At 41.0% G+C, this 26640-nt stretch overlaps 1 protein-coding gene across 3 annotated transcripts in view; it reads right to left on the bottom strand.

Annotated features, from left to right (window-relative positions):
* Positions 1–419: 419 nt before the first annotated feature.
* DCUN1D1 (defective in cullin neddylation 1 domain containing 1) overlaps positions 420–26640 on the bottom strand; it is a 53270-nt gene continuing 27049 nt past the window's right edge. For all 3 annotated transcript variants that reach the window (XM_045295040.1, XM_045295041.1, XM_004708621.2), the window contains 4 exons: positions 25335–25465; positions 4587–4669; positions 3538–3634; positions 420–2343 (listed from right to left, as the gene is read on the bottom strand). In XM_045295040.1, the coding sequence (XP_045150975.1) occupies positions 2264–2343; positions 3538–3634; positions 4587–4669; positions 25335–25465 (391 nt within the window). In that variant the 3' untranslated portion in view covers positions 420–2263. The remainder of the gene's footprint in view (positions 2344–3537; positions 3635–4586; positions 4670–25334; positions 25466–26640) is intronic.

Here is a 26640-nt window from a genome sequence, read left to right as displayed (position 1 = left end):
ATTCTCAGATGCCATCATAGAGTGAACAGCCTGAACTTTTATGCTACATAATTATATTCAAAAGCTCTATGTATTTTTGTTTATAATTACACAGTAATTATAAATGTTTAGTACCACACTGATGACAAACACTATTTTGTTGAAAAGGTCTTGCATTTAAAAGGAAAAATCCTTAAAACTCCAAGGCACTGGGCCACGAATCAATATCAAATTTTTATGGGGAAAAAAAAACAAAAACAATTTATACTGGGAGGGAAAAAAGTTAATGGGGTGTCATTCAAAAACAGCGTACTTGAATCAATTTTTTAAAAATTACTATTAACTCAAAATCTTCAAGAAACAAAACAGTCCATACATACATACATACATACATACATTTTATATATATATATATATATGCCTTTTAAATGTTTTCATAATTGAAGTTCCTCTTTTTATTTACAAAAATGAATTCAGGAAATACTGAAAGCAGCAGGATCCTCCTTTTTTTCTTCCTTTTTTTTTAAATAACCAATTCCAGTAACCTGAATAGACATTTTCAAACTTTTGGTAGAACTGTATTCAATTAAAGATATGATTGAAATATTAATATACTATCTAAGGGGAAAGTGTTCTAGTCCATTTCAAAATCATGTAAGTAAATCATGTATGTCATTGTTTCTTAAAATCATTTCCACATTCGCATAAAATGACTGTGATCCGGGAGTACATTCCTTTGCTAATTTAAAAACCAGACTCTGCAGTACGTGGATGTACCACGCAAAATTCAACCCAACTACAGACCAGAGTCGTGCAGCACTTGAATTTTAGCTTTTTTAACTTGCATTATGGAAATGCTTATTGTAAGACAGCGATAACCCTTCCTCGCTGTTCTGATAGTGAACGGAGAAACAAGCACGGTCCGCATGAAACGCAGTTCCCGGTCTCGTCATGAAAAAATAACAGATAACATTCCGCTATGATGTGAAACTTGTGCTAATTTGAATGAAACAAAACCAATTATAAGAGATTAAATAACTTACGCAAACAGAAGCCAGATTGATATCTTTGCATTAAGTGTACACATGTGCCTGAAAATTTTTGCTCCTCAAGTACACAGTTGGCAACCACAGTGATTAGCAGTTAAAGCAATTTCAACAATATAAGAAGTCATCAAAAATGGACTATTTTTAAAAAATGGACTATTTGTCTGAAAGAGCAGTACCTGTATTATAAAGATTGAACTTCATGGCTCATCACAACCATTTTCAAAAGTTAATTCCTACTGTCTTCTTATAAATTAAGGGAATCTCATTTGTGTTCTATAGTGCGATGACCAAAAAGCAAAAAATTAAAAGTTAAAAATAAGCCTCATGCCTATATTTAGAATATTGTATTGTGTAGCAAACTAAAACATTCAAAACAAATGAAATATTTTAACTTATTTGACAGGCATAGAAGCATTTCAAAAATCATCATGAGATCCAATCGTGTAGATGCATAATGTAGAAAGGAGTGAAGTCTGACATTATGCGGGCCTTTTCTAAATCAAAGCTCCCTGTGAAACAACTCAATATAAACAAGGGGAAGGGGGGTAAGCGCAGACTACTTCAGTGGGACCTTTGGAAATTAGGGGCTGAAGCACAATAAACTTGTCAGGTAGGCACCAGGTTATAGTAAAATTTTTTCCACGTCAGTAATTTTGACATTTTTTTCCCATCACTCTATTCACGTCAATAATACATGTGATCTGAGGAAGGGGGGGGGGGGGTTTCCCCCAAACCAAAACACCATTTCAGATCCGGTACACTTACACTCATTGGAAGTGCTAATAGCATAGTCTTTGCAACTAGCCCAAAGCATATATTTAAGGAAGTTTTTATAAATTGTTTGTGATGTTCACGTTTAATTCTTAGGCCAAACTGTTTTCTGGTGAAGACAGCTTTGTGCTTTATGCGAGAATGGAAACCTCAAAATCATCACCATCAGGCTTCTAAGACTTACGGGAGAGTGAACTAGGGTGGTCCACAGATAGAAGAGGAGCTCCACAATGTTGGGATTATAAATGGTCAGAGCGGCCCAGACTAGAAGACAAGCCCAAACCACCATTAGAAGAATGAAATACGATATGGTCCAAGATATATCCTTAAAGTTTTGTCTCAACCCTCAGACTGCATTTGTGAGGATTGATCTTCAGTTCAGTCCAGCCAGCAGAAATTGACTGTGCAATTTTCCGTTGTATTTATTGTACAGACTATGTACATTCTAGAAAGTTCCGTTAGTGCTACACTGTTGTACTTTTTGTCCCAGCAATTTGAGGGCGTGCAAATTCCACAAAGTCATCAATAAGAACAGGCCAGGCTCCTGGAAAAAAATAAAAAATATATGGGATAACAGGATGATGTAAAAGACAAAAACAAAGCTAGTATTTTAATAGAATCCTTATTTTTAAATATTTTCTCCCTAACAGCATATCATTCTTATCTATTCCTACTGATATGCATTCCAAAATCCTCTAGCTTTTTAAAGTTTCAAGTCCATAAAAAGTGTCCCTTGGCTCCTTGCATCCTAAGAAATGGCCATGCTATGAGGACAATGTTGTTGGTGCAAACAGCAAGTGTCCAGGCATTTTGTGGCAATCTTAGAGAAAACAATGAACAGGAAATATCAAACTCTATCCTATTGCATAATAAGTTATAGGAAGATTTTTAAAGTACATGTATGCATGCCCTATACATCAACATTCCAAATTCCAGTCAGGACAGCTTTACTGCATTGTGACAAGCCTACTGGAGGGCACCACTGCCAGTCACAGACAGAATAGTATCTCCAATTTTCCTCCAATTATTCAGTGACAACCACGAATGACCATGACATCAGGGAGAAAGAACTACATCATCTCGGGTTAACTTACAGGGCTCCAGGGTTATTTTTTAGGCAGTCAAAGGCACTAGAGATTTTTCCAAGGGTACCCTGGCCTATTCAACAGTCTCAAAAATTCATCCTACTAATAATACTCAAGGGGGATGCAGGAAGTGTGAATAAAGACACAATGTGAACACAGCACTGTGTCACTTTGGGAAAAACAAAGGAGGATCTGCAGAGGCAGCAGAAAAGGGTCCGGCCGGTGAGTATTTACGGAGTGCTTCCAGTACCACACGAGGCAGCTGTAGGGTACTCCACGTTACTCAAGGCCGCTCAACTCAAGCAGGTATGCTCCAACTGATAGACAAGACAAATAGGAAACACAAAACTAGAACAAAATTGCACAAAGAAAAGAGGTTATGACAAGGGGCCTGGACATCTAAAACATAACTGGAAATTAGTATGCATTTCTGGTAGACATGAGAATACAGAGTTGGAAGCTCAAGAAAGAAACGGGCTCTGGGGCGTGATACAGAGGATGGAAGGCAACTCCAAATCCAGCCGAGCACAAGCGAAAGCACAGCGAGGACGTCCACCTCCGGGAAGGGCAGCCGCCGTGAACTGGAAGTTAGGGATGCATGCGAAGCAGAGACAGGAAGACAGAAAAAGTGGGAGGGCAAAAATGTTCATTACCTTCTTCATCATAATTAGACATGTCATCTGCAATCATTGTACTGAAGTCTAAGAGGAGATTCCAAGTATCTTTCGGTATTGATCGTTTATGGTGTTCCTATTGAAAACAGGTAGGTACACACATTCAAATCACTAAAAACAGTTGGGGGGGGGGGCACAGTCTAAATCATAGGTTCCCAAACTTATCTGGCCTAACGCCTCCTTTTCAGAAAAAAAGCTACTCAACACACACACCTGGGAGTTAAAAATGTTGCTACTATAGCCCATAATCCAGGATAAAAGGTAGGTATCTGCTTTTATAGCCTCCCTGGTTAAGTCTAGTCCCCCCCACCCCCGCCTCCGCCCCAAGTGGGCAGTATCACCCACTTTGGGAAACACTGGTCTAGACCAGGGGTTCTCAAACTTTTTAAACAGGGGGCCAGAGTTCACTGTCCCTCAGACCCATTGGGGGACTGGACTATAGTTTTAAAAAAAACTATAAAATTCCTATGCACACCGCGCATATCTTATTTTGAAGTAAAAAACAAAACAGGGTTAAAAAAAAAAAAAAACAGGGCAAAAACACCCGGCGGGCCAGATAAATGTCCTCGGTGGACCACATGTGGCCCGCGGGCTGTAGTTTGAGGACCCCTGGTCTAGACAATACTAAAGAAGAGAACGCACACCAGATGGTGTACAATCTGGAAATTAAAATAATTTATAAATTATCAAGGGTTCATGAGGACGGGGGAAGGAGTGGGAAGAAGAGCTGATAATCAAGGGTCAAGTGGAAAGAAAATGTTTGAGAAATAATGATGGCACATATGTACAAATGTGCTTGATACAACTGACATATTACGTGTTATAAGAGCTGTAAGAATCCCCAATAAGGTGATTTATTTTTTAAAAAGAAAAGAATGCAAAACAACTTATATAATCAAATTTTGGCAATCATTTTTTTATTCTGTGTTGTGAAATTAACTTAACTAATGCTTCCAAATGCGTTCATTTATTTTCAAACAAAGCCAAAAGAGAAAATATACAGAATACTGCAAAAGATAGGAACTTACCAACAAAAATTTATTCCATAAGTCTAAGAATTTAAATCTTCCATTAAGTACTAAATTCCAGTAGGCAATCGCCATTTCTAGATCTGCAATATTAAAAATACATTGTGTTTCAGTGCCATAAATATTTGTCCCTGAATGTGGTCTTACAAAAAACAGGTGAGGGGAAAAACATCTAAAAGCAAAAGTTTGTATCTTGAATATACATGCATTTGAATTTTTCCTCTAGACACAAATCCAAGGCTTGGGTCCTACCTAAGGTCACCAATGATCAGTCCCTTGAAGACTTTTTTTTTTTTTAAACGTCTCATTGTGTTAAAGACATTTTTATTTTTATTTTTTTAAAACATTTTATTAGGGGCTCATACAACTGTTATCGCAATCCATACACACATCAATTTGAGAATGATGTACAAATGCGCCTTACACAATTGATGTGTGTATGGATTGCGAGAACAGTTGTGTGAGTCCTTGAGGACTTTCAGAGCAAGATGGTAGCACTTACCTCACAGGGGCTGAGGGAGCTTGTAAACCAACATGCTTGACCTAGTTCCTAAGCATTCGAGTGTTTAAGCACTGGATTTCTCAGCCTCGGCATTCTTTTACATCATGGACCAGATAATTCTTTGTTATGGGTGCTGCCCTGTGCATTACAGACATCTGGTCTAACAGGAGTCTGTAGCACACGCCTTCCCCCAGTGGTGACAACCAAAAATGACTCCAGATTTTTGTTCAGGTCATTCCATGAGGCAAATCACTCCCCGTTGAGAATCACTGATGTCTGGTGGGATATACAAGACTGCTACCCGGGAGCGGGGAGGGAGGGGAAAAATGAGGACCTAATGTCGGGGGTTTAAATGGAGAGAAAATGTTTTGAGAAACGATGTACAAATGCACTTTACACAATTGATGTGTGTATGGATTGGGATAACAGTTGTATGAGCCCCTAAAAAAATGTTAAAAAAAAAAAAAAAAAAAGACTGCTACCCATAATCCTATATAATCTCAGACTAAGGTGGTAGCTAACTCATCTCAAGGGGAAACCACTTAGAATATTAATTACAAATCAAAACTATTAATAGACATTACGACTTGGGCTTTTTTAAAAGTTTACTGAAGAAAACATAAATGGGTTTTTAATAGAGATTGGAGCAAAGTAAGGAAACAATATGGTCACTTGACAGAAAGCAAAGAACTACACCTGTCACATGACAGAGATCACTATCACTTTCAAATAACTGAAATAATTAAGAAAGTACCTAGCCTTTAAATAAGGGAATTTTTATCTGTAAAATTTACATTTCAATAACTTTGAAAGTCCTTATGCACGTGATCACAAAAATAACTCTTAATAATCTCCAATGTCCCAATTTTTAAAAACACTAAGCAGGATTTATCTTAATGACAATGACAATTTCAAGGAACTTATAGAGGTTCACTAAGTTACACAGAGCCAAGCTCACTTTATGAGGATTTTCGGAATGGTCGAAGAGAGAAGTGCAAACTTCCTTACAATAATATAGACGTTGTTCTAGCATATCAAGATAATGTGAAAAAGACAATGATGAATAGCCAAGGTGATTAAACAACCATTTCCCCAAATGTTAACTACGAATTCAGGTCAATCCAGAGATGGGTTGCTCTAGGAACTTGTATTCTCCGGATAAAGTGCCTCTTTGGGAGCGCAGGTACCAGGTGAGGCAAGAAAGGCTCACCTGGTCGCCGCATAACCTCAGAGACACAGGAAGGCAGGGCAGGCTGATTCTGGCAGCCCTGCCTACAAAGCTCCACAGGCTCCTGCGGAGGCCGGGGGAAGGACATGGGTGCCCCTAGAACGGCAGTGCATCTCGTTTGGGGGCCTGAGGGCTCTACATTGGGAGCCTTCCCAGAATTCACCCCGTGTGCCTATTAATTTGTAGTATTCCAGTTAAAACAAAACTATAACGCATTTTTAGGAGTTCTCGTGCTGTTCTAAAGAATGACTAAACCTGAAGTAGTGGGAAGCAGCTCACCAGAAACAGGGGTGCCCTGAGGAGGGGGCCCTGCGCTTAGGGCTGGCCTCCCGAGCTAGTCATGGTATCAGTTAAGTGGGAGTGTGGTGGTGACATGCCAATCCGCGGCTGGCGTCTACAGTCTTGGCTATAGCCTGGTGGTCTGGAGGACTAGGTGAGGTCCCACCTGACTGCAACTGTGGCTGGTGTCATCCCCGAAGGAGAACAGAGAGGACCAGAAGTGACACTACACTCAGTTGGATCGATCAGTACTGTATGGTCATCATTACCGACAGAAAAGAGGACATTACAGTCAGTCTATCATTACTAATACCATAAAGGGAGCTCTTCGTCTTTGTTAATCTCACTTATGAGAGAGACTGTGCTCACTGAAACCAATAAAGGGATTGGAGCCATTTTTTTACAATCAGAATTTGCTTGGAATTTTGAGGCGGTTACCCCCATCTAGGACTGTCCTACAGGATACCCAACCAGCACCCCATCTACAAACCACATCTATTACCAAAAATTGGTGCTGGAGTGGGTTACACATTGGGCTAGTAATGGCAGGGTCAGCAGTTTGCAACCACCAGCTGCTCCACGGGAGAAAGAGGAGGCTTTTGATGGCCAGAAGGCGGTAGTCTGGAACCCACAGGGGCAGTCCCTCCCTGTCCTGTCTGCTTACGACGTGCCAGAATCGACCCGATGGCAGTGAGTGTGGCTCTGTTCCCGTCTCTCTCTGCTACTCACATCCCAATCCTCACAACTCTGATGCTCTTCCTGGATTTCACTCTCCTCATTTGCATTTCTTCCTGACTCTTTCTCCTGTGTCCTTTGGACTGGCCATTACGATATAAACAACCTTACCTATTTCTTCAGCTTTTTTCAGAGAATGCCCCCTCGATCTTTTTGTCCTACCTGCAAACCTGGATCTACCCAAAAGATACCGCTCTCTGGCACTACTCTCAAGGGATAACAGACAATTATCACTCCACAGGGGCCAGAAGGTGCTCTTAGATAACCTCTACCACCTCCAAACCATTACTCTTCCACCGTCCCTGGAGACACCATCCTGTTCTACGAAATGCATAGCTGCTGACTTTATTGCTTTCTTCCACCTCGTCTCTGCCATCTACAAGCTCCTCTTTAAGCCCTCTGCATCCCAAAGCCCTTTCCATTTGATTGTCCTTTGAAAAAAAGAAAGAAAAACTTTTGTGAATTCGGTGATGATTTAGAGCAAATGAGCAGATTTTACAGTCAACGAGGTATGTGGATTTTAGCTCATCCATCGCAGTCCCCTCAGTGAGCCCCCACTTCTCCTCCCCGTCCTCCTCCTGCCTGCTTCCTGCTTCCCTTCCTCTTCCATTCCGAGCATTCTTAACTTTGGGTCAATGCTGCTCCTTTGATCTTGAATGGTGATCCCATTACAGGAGTGAGTTCAGTTCCAGACCAGCCTGAGGGGCCCACAGACTCTGATGGACCAGTCAGCCTCCTCTCCCTTAGGACTCTGAGTTCTGTGTCACATTTTTATCCCACTCTGTCCAGGACCTCCCAGTGTCATCCTTTCCAGAGCAGTTGGTAGTGGAAGCCAGGCAACACTGTCCTCAGGATGTTGGCGACCGATGTTTGCCCAGTCCAGCGGTCCATGAAGTACTTTTCATTACTCTTCTTTCCTTCGGCTGGTGAGAAAGCCCAAGAGGTGCATCTTCGAAGGCTGTTCATGAACTCTGAAGACCCCAGTCACTACTCACCACAGTAGAACATTGTCTTTGTGGACTAAGTTGTCTCAACTGACCTTGGTGTCCCTGACACTCTAATCCTAATCGCCCTGGCCCAACAGCTCATTCCAGCAAGATGTTTGGTGAGGCCTTCTCTCTGCATTAATGTTTCCACAGAGTGGATATATTTGCAACAAAGATATCTACACACTTACAAATATCTTCTGTCAAATCTACATATAGCTTTGTGGCAGTCTTCCTCCTACACCTGAACAACCAGCCTAAGCATCTACCTGGAGATCACCACTGCTGTAGGGCTGCGTGTAGAACAGCCCATGCCTCTTTGGCCATGAACTCTTACAAACCTGCCAGTGTCTTTCCCCTACCTCCATCAAGTTTTGCCAGCCTCTCAAACATCATGCCTACCCTCAAGCCCGTGATTTCCCCTCCCTCCTTCCCCTTCCCAACCCTGGTAAGCATCATCAAAGAGTGCTTCTTTGGGGGTGAAAACATTTTATTTTTGTGTAATATCGCCACATGCAAGATTTGTACTTTTGTAATTACTAAACTCCCTCAGCATAATGTCCTCCAGGTTCATCCAGCTGAGATGTTTTTGCAAATGCAGGCATTCTTCAAGGTTGCATAGTATCCCATTATGTGTCTGTACCAATGTTTACTTATTCATTGTTTTCATTGCTGGGCACTTACCATAAATATTCGTGTATAAGCCGTGTTTTTCAGCACATTTTTAATGCAGTTTTTTGTGGTAAAATTAGGTGCCTCGGCTGATATCCGGGTCAGCTTATACTCGAGTATATACGGTAGATGGTTTCTTTCAGTTATGCATTTTGAAAAGTGCTATAATGAACATGGGTTGCATGTGCCTGTTCTTGCCCTAACTCTCAATTCTCCCGGTTCTACAACAAGTAGGGGATGGCTAGGTAGAGCGGCATTTGCAATGCCCACTTTTTGAGGAAACACCAGGACACCCCACAGTAGGTACACAACTTCTATAGTCCCAGCCACAGTGGATATGGGATACGGGTTCCAAGTCTCCCCAAGTCTCCACATAGCAACACCAGCACTTCCTGCTTTCTACTTTTTTTGAATGTTGCTATTAAAGCTTGGGGTGAGATAATTTCATGGTTCATTTGATTTGTGTCACTCAAATGGCTCATCCTCTTGAGCATTTCTTTTTATGTGTGCTGACAGTCTGTGTATCTTCTTTCATCGAGTGCCTACTCATGTCCTTGGCCCATTTTTGAACCAGATTATTTGCCCTCTTCTTATGGATGTTTCCTCTACTTAAGTCTTTTGATGCACATGTTCTTGTTGTTAGGTGCCCTCCAGTGGGTTCACTCACAGTGACCCCATGTACAGCAAAACGAAACACTGCCTGGCCCTGTGCCATCCTCACAATTGTTCCTCAGTTTGAGTTCATTGTTGCAGACACCAGCGTCAATCCATCTTGTCAAGGGCCTTCCTCTTTCTGCTGCTCCCCCACTTTACCAAGCGTGATGCACTTTCTCTAGTGTCTGGTCTCTCCTGATGGCCGTTAGAGTTTATGTCTTCTTGTATCTGTGCGAAAGTCTAAGGGTGGAGTCTTAACTGTCTGTCGGGCCTGAAGAGACTCCTTGGGGCTGTGGCCTTTTTATGAGAGAGAACCTGGGAACTTATCCTTCCTCTGGCCCCTTTGCCTGCCTCCATGTGTGACCCATGTAGGCTGCTGAGTCGGGGAGCCAACCTTTGAGCTGTCAGCACCCTGCTGTGTTCCCACCCACCTGGGATCCACTTGGCTCTATACCTACCGGCTGGTGATTTCTCTGTATCCCACTTCACTTCTCTGCATTACTGGTCTTGGCAACATGAGTCTGAAGAGGACTCTGGTTAGCAACAGACCCATGGACTGAGTTGGGATGCTTTCTTGATATCACATGTCCAAAGTTTCCCCATCTTGGCTTCTAAGGAGCATTCTAGCTGCACTTCTTCCGAGACAGATTTGTTTGTTCTTTTGGAAGTACTTTCAATAGTCTTCCCAGCACTGTAATTCAAATGCACTGGTTCTTCTGCAGTTTTCCTTATTAAATAAATGCCCGACTTTCACTTGCACATGGGGCCATCAAAAATACCATGACATGGTTTGGGCACATTTGAGTCCTTAAAGCAACATCCTTGCTTTTCAACAGTTTAAACAGATCTTGTGAGGCACATTTACCCAATGCAACTCATGTCGATCGAGTGCTGCTTCCATGCGCATCGATTGTGGATCCAAGCAAGATAAAACCCTTGACAACTTCAATCTTCACTCCATTTATCATATTGTTACCTACTGGTCCAGTTGTGAGGATTTCAATTTTCTTTACATTGAGTTGCAATTCATACTGGAGGCTTCAATCCTAATCTCCATCAGGAAATGCTTCACGTCCAACTCACTTTCAGCAAGCAAGGTTGAATCATCTATATATTGCAGGTTAGCAATCCTTCCTCCAATCCTAATGCCACATTCTCCTTCATATAAGCCAGCTTCTCTGATGATCTGCTCCATATATATATTGAATAGATAAGGTGAAAGGATACAACACTGATACACACATTTCCTGATTTTAAATCATGTTGTATTCCCTTGTTCTGTTCACACAACTATCTCTTGATTCATATGCAGGTTCTGCATTAGCACAATGAACAGTTCTGGAATTCCCATTCTCCTCAAGGCTATGTACATAGTTGGTTACGGTATACACATTTGGATGTTTTTATATAGTCAATAAATATAAGAAGACATCTGTTAGTTACACAATCTTGTGTCAACTTGAGGGTATGAAGAGTGAAGGGGTGGAGTCTAGCTTGTCAATCAGGTCAAAGCCTGAGGATGCCTCCTAGTGAGGATGGCCTTCTCATGAGGATTCTGGAAACTTCCTCTCTCTGCGTTGGCCTTCCTGTAGACAAGCCACGCAGAGACCTGCTGAGACCTGCAAAGAAGTCCCTCTCTCTGCTCCACTTTCCTGTTGAGGAGCCACACTCCAGAGCCACATGGAGACCCGCCAGCATCGAAATGCTTCCATCACCACTGGATCCACAAGATTTTTCAACCATCAGCCTGTGATCTTCCTGCATTCAGCATCATTACATGTGCTGCAAGAGTCTGAAGAGGAATTTATAGAACAGTAGCAGACATATGGGCTAATATCAGACTTTTAGACTTGATCTGACTGGGCTGGAATGTTTTCTCAATTTACAAATGCTTTTGGTATAGAGCTCTCCTTACACACATGAGTGTAACTGGATCTTTTTCTCTAGCCTACCCAGACGGAAACATCTTTCTGGTATTCTCTATTCTCTGCATTCAGCCAAGATGCATCTGGTATCAGCAGTAATATGCCTTGTTCTATGTTCTCTTCTGAATTCAACCTGATTCACAATCAAGCCTGATTCATGGTTCTAATTTTTAGGAGGTCCCAGTGATACTGTTTGTTTTTCATTAAGGTTAATAGTGTACTTTTGCCATGGATGATGGCCCCCAAGTTTGTCCCTATTTGTCAATGATGATCTTTATAGTTTAAGGATTTAAACTATTCGTGTATGTATATACAGAGGAGTATGTCTTCTGCAAATAGATACACAGTTTTGCCAGTGCCATCTGTTGATGAGATGATCTCTTCCCCATTTAATGCGTTTTCTAATTAGATTTACTCTTAAGTGCTTCATCTTTTGGACGACTATTGAAAATTATATTGTTTTCCTGGTTTCCTTTATGTTAGTGTAAAGGAATCCAACTGAATTTTGTCTGTGATCTGGTGCCGCCACTTTGCGGAACCATTCCATTAGCTCCAATAACTCTTGCTGAGACTTCCAGGATTTTTCTACATGGTATCATGTCGTCTCCAAATAGTTTTATTCTTTGCTAATTTGTATGCTTATAATTTCTCTTTCTGACTTAGTCTGGCTAAGATTTCCAGCACACTATTGAAAAGGACTGGTGCTATAAAGGGAATCCTCATCTGGGTCCTATTTAGTAGGGGAATGCTTTCAGTTTCTCTCCTTTGAGAGTAATGTTGGCCATTGGTCTTTCATAGATGTCCTTTATTATACTGAAGAATTTCTCTTCCATTCCTATTTTCAGTGTCTTTTATCAGAAATGGGTGTTGGATTTTGTCAAATGCCTTTTTTGCATCAATGGATAGGATCGTGTGGTTCTTTCCCTTTGTTTTATTTATGTGATGGATTACACTTACTTGTTTTTCTAATGTTGAGCCTTGCATACTTGGTATGAATCCCAATTTGTCATGAGGCATGATTTATTTTTATTGCATTATTGAATTCTACTGCCCAGAATTTTAGCGAGAATTTTTGTATTTATGTTCATGAGTTTTATTGGTCTAAACTTTTCTTTTTTTAAGTGATGTTTTTACATGACTTTGTCCGCGGGGTTATGCTCATCTCCTAAAATGAACTAGCAAGTTTTCCCATCTTTTTCTGTACACTGGAATCGTTTGAATAGAATTAGTGTCAGTCTGGCATCAGACTTATTTTATTGTTGGGAGTTTATTAACACTAGGTTTACGAACATTTCTTATATACTTACCTCTACAGATATGTGCAAAACTGACACATGACCGAAGCTACACATTTTAAGAAAACTACATTATTTTTAAACAACATAATTATACACTATTAATTTATAAATGAAACCACATGATACTATATATTAAGACATGATATTTACATATTATATTTGAGACAATGGGTTCAACATATTGTAATGGTCGCTTGGATCAGTCAGCATGACAAGCTCGACTGCGCTGCCTTTACAGTTAATATTTACCTTCTAAGAACTCTTTGACTACCTTTATATTTGTAACTGAAGTAATATTTTTATGAATGAAACTGATTTACTGGTATACTCAATTTACAGTCACATCGAATTGAAGCATACCCATAAGGATAGGTGCACCACACACAGAATTTCAAGATTAGAAGGCTTAGAAGAAAATTAATCTGGATATGTATTTGTCTCATTAAATGGATAAATATCAGCATAAATGGTAGGAAGTGAATATTAACAGTTTCTGTAATTTTCTTTGAGACCAAATATTTCAACATTATGTGTCCTGTAAATCTAGTGTTAATGACCTAATCAATTTCTCCTTTTGTTATGGGTCTGCTAAGATTTTCTACTTTGGTCCATGTTCGTCTGGATAGGTAGAGTATGTCTAGCAATATGTCCCTTTCTTCCAGGACTTCAAATTTGTTGGAGTAAAATTCCGAGCATTCTTTTGATGTCCGCTGGTTCCTAGACCTTTTCTTACGCATGTAATTTGCAGCTTCTCCTTGTTTTACTTTGTTAAAGTTTGCCACTTTGATTTTGTTAATCCTTTGAAAGAACCAATTTTTTGTCTTCTTTATTTTTATTTTCTGCTTCTTTTATTCCTGCTCTAATCTTTATTAATGCATTTCTCCTGGGGCGGTGGGCCTATGCTGGTGCCCTTTTCTAACTGTTGAGATGTTGGGTTGAGGTACTGATTTTGCTTTTGGTCTTCCTTTTTTGATGTGCGCATTTCTATCTATAAACTGCCCCGAGTTTGGTTTTTTGCTGTGTCACAAAGGTTTGGGTATATTGTCCTTTCATTCTAATTTGATGCAAGAAATTTTAAAAGGTCATGCTTTATTTCTTCCATTATTCAATTTTATGTTATGTTATTCAATTTCCATCAACTGATTTGTTTTCACCTGATTTTCCTTCCTGTTGTTTTCTAAATTTAAAAGCACTGTAATCTGAGAAGAGGCTTAGTAATTTCGCAATCTTTTTACATTGAATGAGACTTGCTTTGTGACCTAGCATACAGTCTAATCCAGAGAATGGTCCATGTGCGATGGAAAAGAATGTGTACTGTGCTGTTGAGTCTTCTGTTTATGTGCGGAGATCAAACTGGCTTATTGTCCTGTTTGCTTCTTCTGTGTCTGCTGAGTTTCTGTCTAGTTAGACTTCATCAGAAACGGTGCATCCAGCCTCCTACTACTGCAGAGCTGTCGATTTCCCTCTTCAATAATGTAAGTTTGACAAGTGTATTTCGAGGTTCTTTCTTGGGTGCATAAACATTTATCAGAAGTATGTCCTCCTGGTCAATGAGCCCTTTAATCTTTACATAATGCCTTTCTTTGACTCCATGATGGATTTTGCCTGAAAGTCTATTTTACCAGAAATGAATCATTGATTGCCATTCTTGCTCTTTTGTCAGTCTTTCTTGACCTCAACTTCTGTCACCATCCTCAAATTTAGGGTCCACGTAAGAAGTCATAAAAACATTGTAGCATATTAAAATTGTACTCACTTGGAATCTACTCTAAAACCCCACCCCCCCAGGGCATATCCTGAAACATAACATTTTTATCACATAAAATTGTTCTGACTCGTCTTTAAACACCAGCATCCACTGGAGATCCCCTTGCAGAGGGGTCTCGGGGAGGAGATGAGCCAGTCAGGGTGCGATGCGATGTAACAATGATGAGAAATACAACCTTCCTCTAGTTCCTAAAGGTTTCCTCCCCGCTCCCACTACCATGACTCGAATTCTATCTTGCAAGACTGGCTGGACCGGAGGAGGTACACTGGTACAGATAGGAACTGAAAATACAGGGAATCCAGGATGGATGAGCCCTATAGGACCAGTGGTGTGAGTGGCAAAACAGGGAGGGTGGAGGGAGAATGGGTAGGAAAGAGGGAACCGATTGCATGGAGCTGTGTGTGACCTCCTCCCTGGGGGACAGACAACCGAAAAGTGGATGAGGGGAGACGTTGGACAGGGCAAGATATGACAAAATACCAATTTATAAACTATCAAGGGCTCATGTGGGAGGGGGGAGCAGGGAGGGAGGGGAAAAATGAGGACCTAATGTCGGGGGTTTAAATGGAGAGAAAATGTTTTGAGAAATGATGTACAAGTACGCTTTACACAATTGATGTGTGTATGGATTGGGATAACAGTTGTATGAGCCCCTAATAAAATGTTTAAAAAAAAAAGACAGGAAATAAAGAAAAGATCAACGTGGATGTCAAAAATAAATAAATAAATAAATAAACACCAGCATCTTGGACATAAAACAACATTAAAGAGAATGAAAAATATGACAATGCCTAATCACTTTATCATGGAAGCTTTCTCTTTCTCCTACTCCCACTATATGAGAGGAGGATGAAACCCATTCTTGGAAAACTGAAAGTAAAAGATAATGCAATTTTGCCCATGAAATTTTTGAAGTCCATCCTGTGTCTGTACTTTAATCTCAGCAAGATCAAGGTTTATTTCATTCTCCAACCACACCCTTGCTCTATACTCATTACTACTCTTATCTTTATGATACAATTGTTTTGTCAAGTTCTTACCCTAGTTGAATATAATCTCCATTCTCTATCAACATCAGTGCTTCAAATAAATAGCAAGGCTCTCTATGGTTTTATCTGTTGAAAACAGTCACCAATCCCATTCCTCTCAGCTTTTTCAATTTCTTCAGCTCCCCAGTTTCTCTTAAGCACATAACTTCACATCCCACCTCAAAACACGCATGCGCGCGCGTGCACTCACACTCATACACCTTAAGTCAGAAAATGTTACCATCTTTATTGGACCCACACTTCTGCAAGTATAAGGACTTACATTATCACTAAACTAGCAAACTTTTACTATCCCCAAACCATAGGAGGCACTGACAAACTTTCCTATGGCACCAATATAAGCAATCAAACTCATTACAATCATTTTCCCTCAAATTCAATAAAAAGATGCCTCTTCAAAAAAAATTGAAAATAAAAAAGATGCTTCTTCCTTGTTATCCAAGAATCAGCTCCTTCTGCCTCCATTCTGGATCCAATACTGTTCTCCCTCTTTAAAAACCATGTCTACTGATTGGCTTTCTCTCCCCTTTCTTCTACATCTTTAACTTTGCCCTGCCGTTCGGCTTTCTGCAAAGCAACATGCTCAAACCATCTCTCATTTAAAAATCTTGAAGTCTCTATTGCTATAACTTGTTACTGAAAACAAGATTAGAGAGAATTAAGAAATATGACGATGCCTAATCACGCTGCTTTAATTTAGACAATCTTTAGAGCGCTAAAAGCAGTCTCCTTCCAGCGTCTCTTTTTTCCCTCTTTACTACTGAAACATCCACTGGCTTGACTAAAGTGCAATAGTTCAGTTGTAACTGAAGATCTGCAGTTGTTGGTATGCCCAATAATTTCAAACTTTAGTTCAAACGAATTAAATATATGAGAATTAAGCATAGTACTACTAGTTATCATTTTCTCTTCTTTTAAACTGGTTTTTAATAAAATAAAGCCAGGAAACAACTGAAACATTCAAATAGCTAACCTACCACGAAACATACACAAATGTTTGTCAGCTGATACATTCATGAGGAATTTGACAAGAGTGGAAGTATAAAGATGTATGTGTTTGAAAGCTCAGGCTGTTGATCTTTTTGCAGTCTACTTTCATTGCCCCATTTCCTCACCTCCCACTCAATCCTCAATCCACTATATCAGTGCACACCATCATCACTCATCCTACTCAAATTAATCTCTGGAGGGGTGCCACTGACCTGGTTGCCAAATCAACACGTTTCTGTTGTTATTTTACTTGGCTCTCTGCCGTATCTGAGAAATCAGCATACCCTCCTGGGTGGGACTGCCTCTTCTTTCAGGGTCAGCCACAGCACTCCACTGACTCTTTCTGTCCTCTCTGGCCTTCTCGTTCTGCTTTACGGGTTCCTCTTCTTCCACTCAGCCATTAAATCCTGGTGGTCTTCAATACTATATATATGTCAACAATAACCAGCTCTCTTACATCCCTCAGCAAAATTTTCAAGCCTCTACCCTTTTTTCACATCATACTCTCAACTATCTCTCAACTCACTCAAGCTCACTGTCAAGTTGATTTCAACACACAGTGATTCTACAGGACTAAGCAGAACTGCTCCTGTTTCTGAGACAGTCCAACTTTGTGAGAATAGAGCCTTGTTTTCCACCCAACGAGTGGCTCACGGATTTGAACTGCGGAACTTGCAGTAGCAGGGCAATGTGGGGCCCATTACACCACCAGGGCTTTTTACAAGTCCTAAATCCGAAACCTATTTCTGTCCCCAACTTATAACAGGCTCCTTTCTGAACACTCTATTTAAAGTCCAGTACTGCTTTTGTTTTCCTGTTTTATTATTGCTTTTTATGATCAATGATCTTTAAAAATCTGATCATTGTCTTAGGGGTTGGAAGCACTGCAGATACACTTATAGTTTCATAATCACAGCATCCTGCTCCTCCATACGCATATTCTATCAGGCTAAGATGAGGGGTCTTTTTAAAAGTTCATGGAAAATGTGTACTACAGAAAAAACTATGCATGGTTTTGAACTTTTTTCCCATCACAATAAACTCTAACTAACTTGTTATAACACATCTGAACAGGATCTAGTTTGAGGCAAAAAGCAGTCTGCAAAGAGCCCCTATCAGAGGAACAAGAATTCTGCTAAAACTGAAGAACAAACATCGTATTTATGGTGATATTTGGAAAACAGAATGGTGAAATCACTGATGCTACACAAAAAAAGCTTGTAGGGACAATGTTCCCAAAACATTAGCAGTTTACAACTAACTCATTTTAAGAAAGGGCAAGACTATGCTGAAGATGACACCTGCATCTTCAGGGGGCTGGCCATCTATACTAATTTGTAAGGGAACAACTCATCTTGTTTATGCCTTATTTAAGTGGGCAATTAATAGCGGGAATAATAGCCAACAGCATAGGGATCTCAACTGATCAGCTTACAAACTTCTGACTGAGAAATTAAAGTCGAGCAAGTTTTCTGCCGGGGCAGTCAGTTCAGCTGCAGCACAAGAGCAGAGCTTCCGATGGGAATTTGAGTAAGTGGGACCAAGATCCAGGAGCCCTTCTTGGAAGAACTGGAACAGGTGATGAAACAGGGCTCTGTCAGCATGATCCTGAATGCATGCACGATCAGTGCAATGGCTACCAGGAAGTAGAAGCGAGTCCATGGACGCGAAAGCAGACTGGTCAAGAGCAGCGGTCAAGGCAACAATTCTTTGCGATGTTGATGGCATTTTTTTCGTTGACTTTCGACGGGGTCAAAAAATGGTATCATCTGCTTATGAGCATGTTCTGAACTTCAGCCAGCAGCATTCCTCCACCGCCGCAACACTCCTGCTCATTCCTCTCATCAAACAAGGGCGATTTTGCAAGATTTTGCTAGGAAATCCTTGGGTTATCTGTCTTACAGTGATGATTTGGCTCCTGATTTCGTTGTTTCATACGCTTAAAAAATCCTTAAAGGGCACCCATTTTTCTTTGGTTAATAACACTTAAAAAGACTGCATTGATAGGTTAAATTTTCAGGGGCTGGGCTCTGGACTTCCAACAACAAAATCAATGATTCAAACCCACTAGCTGCCCCATGGCAGAAGATGAAGCTGCCTGCTCCTATAAAGATTTCCAGTCTCAGACACCTTACAGAGAGGCTATGAGCTGGAATTCACTGGTAGCTGTGGGCTTCCCATTCTTTAGGAATCGATCAGACAGCTTAAAAAGTATCTTGAACTTGCAGTTAATGTTCAGGAGTGAAATTAGATAGATAGATAGATAGATAGATAGATAGATAGATAGATAGATAGATCTTTTAATTTCATTTTCCCCCTGAACTTTGTGAAGACTATATATATATATATATATATATATATATAGAGAGAGAGAGAGAGAGAGAGAGAGAGAGAGAGAGAGGAGAGAGGTATATATGTATATTGCTGCCTAAGGGCTCTTGAACTCAAGCACAAGTTACTATGGGTTGGAACAGACTCAGAAGCAACAGGTTTGGCTGGTTTCTATTTGCTTTGTTTTGGTTTTTTTGGCGAAGCCTTCAACTGAGTGTCCACAGACAACTCACCAAGGTTGAAATCGAACTGACTTATCTTATTTCCACGGATCTGTTCATCTGTGAGAGTCACGAACAACGGGTGCTCTTGTCCTCATCACATATATCCAGTGGAAAGTGCTGTCACTGCTGTGAAAATACCTTTTAAAACTATACCTTCTCTGTCCCCAATAAAAGGGCCTGGGCAAGAGACCTTTTCGATTCTAGCCCAGTCACCGTGACACTGCTTCGCTAACGATTCTTGCTTTCTCTTGGCCAGTGTCCACTCCTTGTAAAGGGGCTTCTGGCTTTGAGAGGAACCTTTCAGGCCCATCACTCTGGTGTCTCTTCTGGGTTACAGCTCATTGTGCTGACTGACTTCAGATGAAATCTCTACTTCTGGTCAAACCATTGAGTTGCAGGCCTACAAAGGCACCCTGTCCTCTCCCAGCTGAGCGACAGATACATGGATCCCTCCACTTGGGATGACTGCTTTTTCTTTTGGCCTTGGACACTTGTGTTCACTTTTCAAGCCTCACACATAACTTGTGGAAAATTCACAAATTTCTCCTGACCCCAATGCTCTCAAGAGTAGATAGTAAGCAGTTAATCATTGCTATCAAGTGACAAAAAAACGAAGGTTTAAAAATATTAAGTTATAATCAATAGCTAGAAGGGAGTAGTAGATTCTAAGAGGCTACATGCAGAGTATCGCAGGTCAGGGAAACTGCCCTTTAGACCACGATGTCTGAGTGACAGAACAGCCTCCTCATAGAGGGAGGCATGCAACACAGTAGTTTAGAGGACGAGTTGTACGACCCGAAATCCAACTCTACCTCTACTAGCTATGGGGCCTCATGATTCCGTTTAAAGTCAGATAACACCAGGTGCTCTGCGAATTACGTTAGTTCATACTCACAGAGTAGTTACAACAGTGTCTAGTTCACTACAACATGTACTTATTATTTGATTTTTCATCATTAAATATGGATTCTGGAGCAGTACTGAAAGAGCAGAAGTACACAGATGAGAACATGCCCACAGAGCAACAGCATGACAACATCCATTAGAATACATAAAAGGAAAATGCAAAGGAAAGGAGACACGGCTGGTCCCTGGCCTCATTATGCCGGCACTACATGGAATGGAAACAACTGCAGAGCCAACCCTCAAGCCCTCAGAGCGCCAAACCCACACTCACTGCCATCCGGCAGGAATCGATGAGTCGAGGAAACCTGCCCCTGTGGGTCTCCTAGGCAGAGAAGCCCTTTCTCCCAGGGAGCAGTTGGGGGCTCGGACGGCCAACCTGGCAGTGGGCAGTCCCGGTCACAGCCCACGACAACACCAGGGCTCCTGCAAGTGCTGACAGTGAACTGCAGATGCAAAGACAAACTGATCCCAGGGTTATTCTCTTGACCAGAATCCAGGCAGGCGATGTGGGCTTTCACAAGCGATGCACAGTGAAGTGTATGAAGCGCTGAGCACACAAATGGCTCAAGACTACACCCAAACTAAACTCACCAAGGCGACTGGAATTTTGATTCCAATTCTGTTCACAATGTCTTTTTTTTTTTTTTTAAGTCATTTGATTGGGAGCTCTTACAGATACTGTAAAATTACAAAAGGTGGAGTCGTAAGCTCTGAAATCGAGTCCCAGTTTCACTGCTCTGAAGTATGTGATCCTCACCGACTAAGCTTTCGTTATCTCTTTAAGAGGAGGACAGTATGGCTTTTAACTAAGCTCAAAGGGTTGTTAATTGAACCTAATGGGATTAATACAAATGAGAAGACTCCTTAAAAGATTTAATACCCCGAAATAAATAATGTTAGAATCTTTTAAATCAGTGGCATGAGCTGACTGAGAGCTGGCTGAACCACACAGTTCACATGAAAATGACCTACAAAACTTTAGTCTAAAAGAGTTTTTAGATGAGTCCTCAAATAGTCCTAAAACTGGCATGGCTGATGAAGAACAAGCATAATATTCCTGAAAACAAATTAGCGTTGACGGTCTCACCAAAAAAAGCAGACGCACCGGGCACCACCCTCCTCGCGTATTATGTTCAGCTCTCAGTGCTCGGTTTTCAGGAAACTGAGCCATTGGAAATGTGTCTAGGGAGGACAGTACCGAGGAGAACAAAGGTCTCCCCAGAGGAAGACGACTTAAAAGAACTGCAAGACTGGCCTGGGAAAAAAGGACCCGGGTGAGTGATAAGTGATCTTTAAATGGTGGAAGGGTGTCCTTCAAACTACGAGCAGTGGGTGAAGCTGCTGGCCGAGTAAGGAAGAACTCCGTCGAACAAGAAAGAAAGCGCATTCTCTCTCCGACGGGGCCGCTGTCCACAAGCCATGGCGGTCCTGCCACGGAGTCAGTTCCAATGCACGATGACACGCTAGTTTTGCAGTGAGGTTTCAGTGGATAGAGTCAGCAAACTATCAGAATGGCAAATAGTTTTAAAGTAGGCAATGATAAAGGTAACACCGAGATTTCCACAAGAAATAAGATTATGAAAACTGAAAAGAAAAAAAAAGATGGAAAACACCAGTTCTCACGGTCACTGGCACAGCTGAAAATGGCAGGGTTGTTGCTGTCGCTCGCTGTCGATGAGTTTGGGAGCCTCTACCCCTCCTGTGACCTTCTGGTTCCCCTACGCCAGATCTTATAAGGTCCGACTGAGTCCCGTGAATCCTTCCTAAAACTATTCTCTTTATTCTTTAGTTAAGCAAGTCATTGCATTTTCTGACATCTTACAGCAATACAAAACCAAAGGAGATAGAAACTATGATTTCTTAATACATTTTTCCTACATTCAATACATATGATAATAAATACAATTTTTAAATGTAATGCTTTCACATAATTTTTCTTGTAATCTAAAATTCCAATTTACTGCCATATCAATGTATCTAAAAGTAGGAGAAGCTTGCTTTTGTGTGATTTTTACCATCGACACAAAAGAGGGGAGTAAAAGGACACCCAAGACACAGTACTAAAACCCTAAATTTCCCCAATGAATTTATTTTGCGCCGTAGGAGGAGGGATGGCTAGAATTAATCCTAAAGACTATTAAGTTAGCATTCGGCAGCCACAACATTATTTTTCACCTTGCAAAAGCACTGTGCTACACTTCCAGATGCAGTAAAAACAATTCTTCAGAGGTACAAGTGTAAATTCAAAGACTTCAAGCAGTTTTCACTTCAGAGGGAGAAAGGAAACAAACACAAAGAGCCCCGTGAACTGGTGGCCACAGATCACCGGCAAAGAAACTAACCCTGAGCAATTATTTGTTGTAAAATGAGCCTTTTTCCTGTAGGAATATAATCCCTCTAAATTGAAGAATCAGCTGAGAGAAAAGGGTTTCATCAATTACAAGTTTGCTTTATAGATATTTTGCAAATTATTCATCCATTCAGCCATGCTTAGTGACTCATTAGGCCAATTATCTTTTTTTAAACAGTTTTATTGGCATATAATTCACATAGCTTACAATTCAATAGTTCAATCACATCAAGAAGAGTTGTACAATCATCACCACAGTTTTAGAACATTTTCTTCATTCTTATACTCATCATTATTAACTCCTCATTTCCTTCCAATCTCCCCTGTCCAACCCCTGCTACCATCTCTATAATTTACCTATGCTGGATTTCATATACAGAAAAACATTAAATAATGTTTTAAGTGATTAACAATAACTAAATAAAACAAATTAGAAACCTTAAATGAAAAGAAAGCAGAAAATACTAAAAACTAGACAGATTTAAATGGATCATAAGGGAGCTCCAATGATAGGGTGCTAACTTTTAAGCTGGCTGCACCTGCAATCCACTTTCCAATGCGTTCTGCGTGACAGTACGCCCATTCACGTTGCTGGTCCACGGTCAGAGGGGATTCACCAGAGGCTTCATCTAAGTGTGGACTCTGCAAATGCATTCTGGGTTCCCACTGTCATTTATAGCTTTCTGCAAAGTAGTTGTTCAAAATTTAAGCGCTGATGCTATTCCTTCTTTAGATTTGGGTTATATTATTGACAATCCTTCGATCACTCAGACTGGTGTGCTCCTTCCATGTGGACTTGACGCCTCGCTTAGAAGGCTGCTTGTTTAAAAACAAGCCTTTAAGATCCCAGATGCTATTCTTTCTGGTAGCCAGGCACCATCTAGTTCCTTCACCACACTCTGCTATAGCACCCATATCTTCAGTGACCTCTTCGTGAGGGCAAACATCAAGCAGTAAGGCAATTATTATCAGGAATGTTTTACATTCATCCCTTCCTCTCTAGCTTTTAATCACTTCCTGGATTTAATCTCTATTCACCTAATCTTTTTCTTGATTTTTTCCTCTAGTTTAAAATACAACAGTTAATGCATGAGTTTCCCTATTAGTATCTCCAACCACAGCATCTTCATCACAGTAAAAACAACAACAAAACTAATTTTGTTCCTTGAGCAGATTAATATTTGATCTTCCCTTGACTTAGAGTAGCACTGGTGACACGGGGGAGTATGTGTTGGGACTGCCTACAGCCAAGTCTGCAGTTCGAACCCACCAGCCACTCATGGGAGAAAGATGAGGCTTTCTGCTCCGGTAAATATTTATAGACTCAAAATCCACAGGGGCAGCTCTACTCTATCCTACAGACTATGAGTCAGAATTGACTTGAAGGCAGTGAGGGTTTTGTTGTTGTTATTGTTGTTGTCTAGTTTATGACGACACGACACGGCAGTGGTTTGAGTAGGCCTCAGTTTCCTCATCTGCAAAATAAATATAGACATCCTCCTCCCTCAACACTGCTACTATACAGATGGCCTGTGATGAATTATCCAAAGAATCAAAGAACGCGTAACTCGCAAGGCTGTCCCATAAAATGAGGCAGGGAACGTAAAACACTTAGCTCTTAGCCAGGCCCACTGAAAGCTCACAGTAAAAGGGAACTTCTGCTATCATCGAAAACCTCAGTGGGTCCCTGCTTCCCACAAATTCCAACTTCCACCTTTTTGTTCATTTTCAAAGGAAACGTGTAGTTATCTGACTTATTTTATTTCACCAATTTAATCTCCAAACAAGTGCTCCCACTAAAACCAATGTCTTTTCTTTTTCACTAAGAAGTCAGTCTTCTTTCTGAGGGATTAGGACTTCATTCTTAACTGCCCTTTCAATGAAACCATGTCAAATACCAAAATCCTTCCATGTATAGCCCACGCCTTGCCCTACAAGCACTTCCAGGCAACTTCTGCTTTTAACCATTTCTCCTTTTTCTGAAGTCCTCGCAGCACAAGCCGTTTTATTACGGTTTCATCTGCTACTATGGTCAAATCTTTCTAGGTAAACTGTACCTTCCTAAGGATAACGACGATGCTATACCTTCTATTTCTAAATCCCTTCTGAAACCAAACCAAATCCACTCTCATTCTGACTCATTGCAACCCTATAGGAATGGGGAGAATTTGTCCAGAGGGGTTTCCTGTAATTTTTTACAGGAATAGAAAGCCTCATCTTTCTCCTGCACAGCAGCTGCTGGTTTCAAACTGCCGACCTTGTGGTTAGCAGCCCCACACAAAACCAACCCACTGTGCTACCGGGGCCCCATACCAAATCCTCTTGTCATCCAAAACCAAGTGTCCAGTTACTATAAACAAAGTAAATTAACCTGAAATGCTAACAGTGGTTACTTCTGGATGGTAAAGTTTTGAATGATAACTATTTTCTTCATTTCGGTTTTCAATTTCCAGTTCAATCCTATCAACAACAAGATTATCTGAAGCTTTGTGAATCAGAAACCTTAAAATGACCTTTCTATACATTTGTAATTAAATAACTGATGACCCTACAATCCTAAAATGTTTTCTGAATCATAGATACATAAACAAACTAGCAATGGACTTTTAACAACTCTTTTCTCTAATTATACAAAACATTCTTGTTAAAAATCATTGTCTCATGTGAAATGTGGGCAACTCTCCCATCCAGCAATGACAGTGGACTCAGTGGTCACTGCTTCTCACTGCTTTTCCGGCATTCGTATTTTCAGGATGACTTTACTCAAAACAAATGATAGTCTCTACACAAAAGAAAAGTGATACCATCAATGTACTTGAAACACCAAGATAAGAGTAGAAAAAATGCTTACCTAATCCTTTTTGTCCTGGATTCTTTGCAAAATTAAAAGTAAACTGGTAAAAATCCTTAAATCGTCCTGGTTCTTTCAATTCTTGTTCCATCTTGGGTATCTGGGCCTTTAGTTTTTCTATGCTGTCACATCTACATTGTAAAATTAAGTTTATAAAAGATGAACTTCTTCACTATAAATTAAGAACTTAACTTATTTACTCCTAAATGGACATGCCTTTATTTCATGGAGTTTCTTTACAAAAGCCAGAGAGGTGGAGAATTTCATCTTTTTACATTATATAAACACACACGGGCATGGGCTTCAATGGGGAAGAAAGGGTGTGGAGCGATGACTGCTGTTAAAAGTAACGGGGTGTGACTTTTCATTACACAATGCCCCGGCCTCTGGTCGTCCTGGCTTGCAGAAATCAGCTGCAGTGTGATGGACAGAATATGCTATAAACATGCTGTCGTCAATGGAACAATCACCCGTGTAAACTGTACGACCAGTTGCCATCCAGCCAACTCCAGGCCTGTCAGTACAACTGGGCTCCACAGGGTTCCCAGGGCCTGCTTTTTCAGACCGCTACAGATCGCCAGGCTTTTCTTCCAAGGCGCTGCTGGGTGGATGCGCGTCTTCAGCCTTTCAGAGTGAGCAGCAGAGCACAACAACGTGCATCACCCAGTCTCCACACAGTCCTTGTGGTTGTTGCCATGTGCCGCCAAGTCTGTTTCGACTCACAGAAGCCTTCTAGCGACCCTAGGACAGAGTCACCCCCCCACCCCCGAGGGCTTCCTAGGCTGTGATCTGTATGGGGGTGCGGATCGCCCAGTCTTCCTCCTGAGCAGCAGCTGGAGACCTGGTCAGTTGGCAGCCAAGTGCTTAAGCACCGCACCAGCAGGCCTCCTAGACAATCCTTGCAGAGTAACAAGTCACATCATGCCTAGCTTCCAAACTATGGAAACGCTTCCACCTGCTTAGGCAAGAAACCAGACCCTCTGAAAACGTCCCTTCCTGTTATGTACAAAGTACAGCGATGACGGTCAGCTCAAGCCCTCTGCACCACCTACAAATATTAACTAACATTTGCTACACTCGGAAAGCATTCCACTTCCAAGGAGTTCAAAGGGTCTGAGAACCAAGGCTTAAATAAGGTGACCAGACGTCCCGCTTTTGGCAGGACAGTCCCAATTTTTAACAATTTTTTCCGCGTCCCACAGTATTTTAAAAAAGTCCCAATTTTTGGAAAGAATGCACGACAAGCTAGGGTATACGGCTTTCGGCTGCCATGTGGCAATTTCGCCAGGATATGAGTTTTATCAAT

Source organism: Echinops telfairi, unplaced genomic scaffold (genome assembly GCF_000313985.2).
Source record: "Echinops telfairi isolate 266 unplaced genomic scaffold, ASM31398v2 ScPeMD7_4225;HRSCAF=4972, whole genome shotgun sequence".
NCBI classification, from domain to species: Eukaryota; Metazoa; Chordata; class Mammalia; order Afrosoricida; family Tenrecidae; genus Echinops; species Echinops telfairi.
This window is presented reverse-complemented; position numbering and strand designations above follow the sequence as displayed.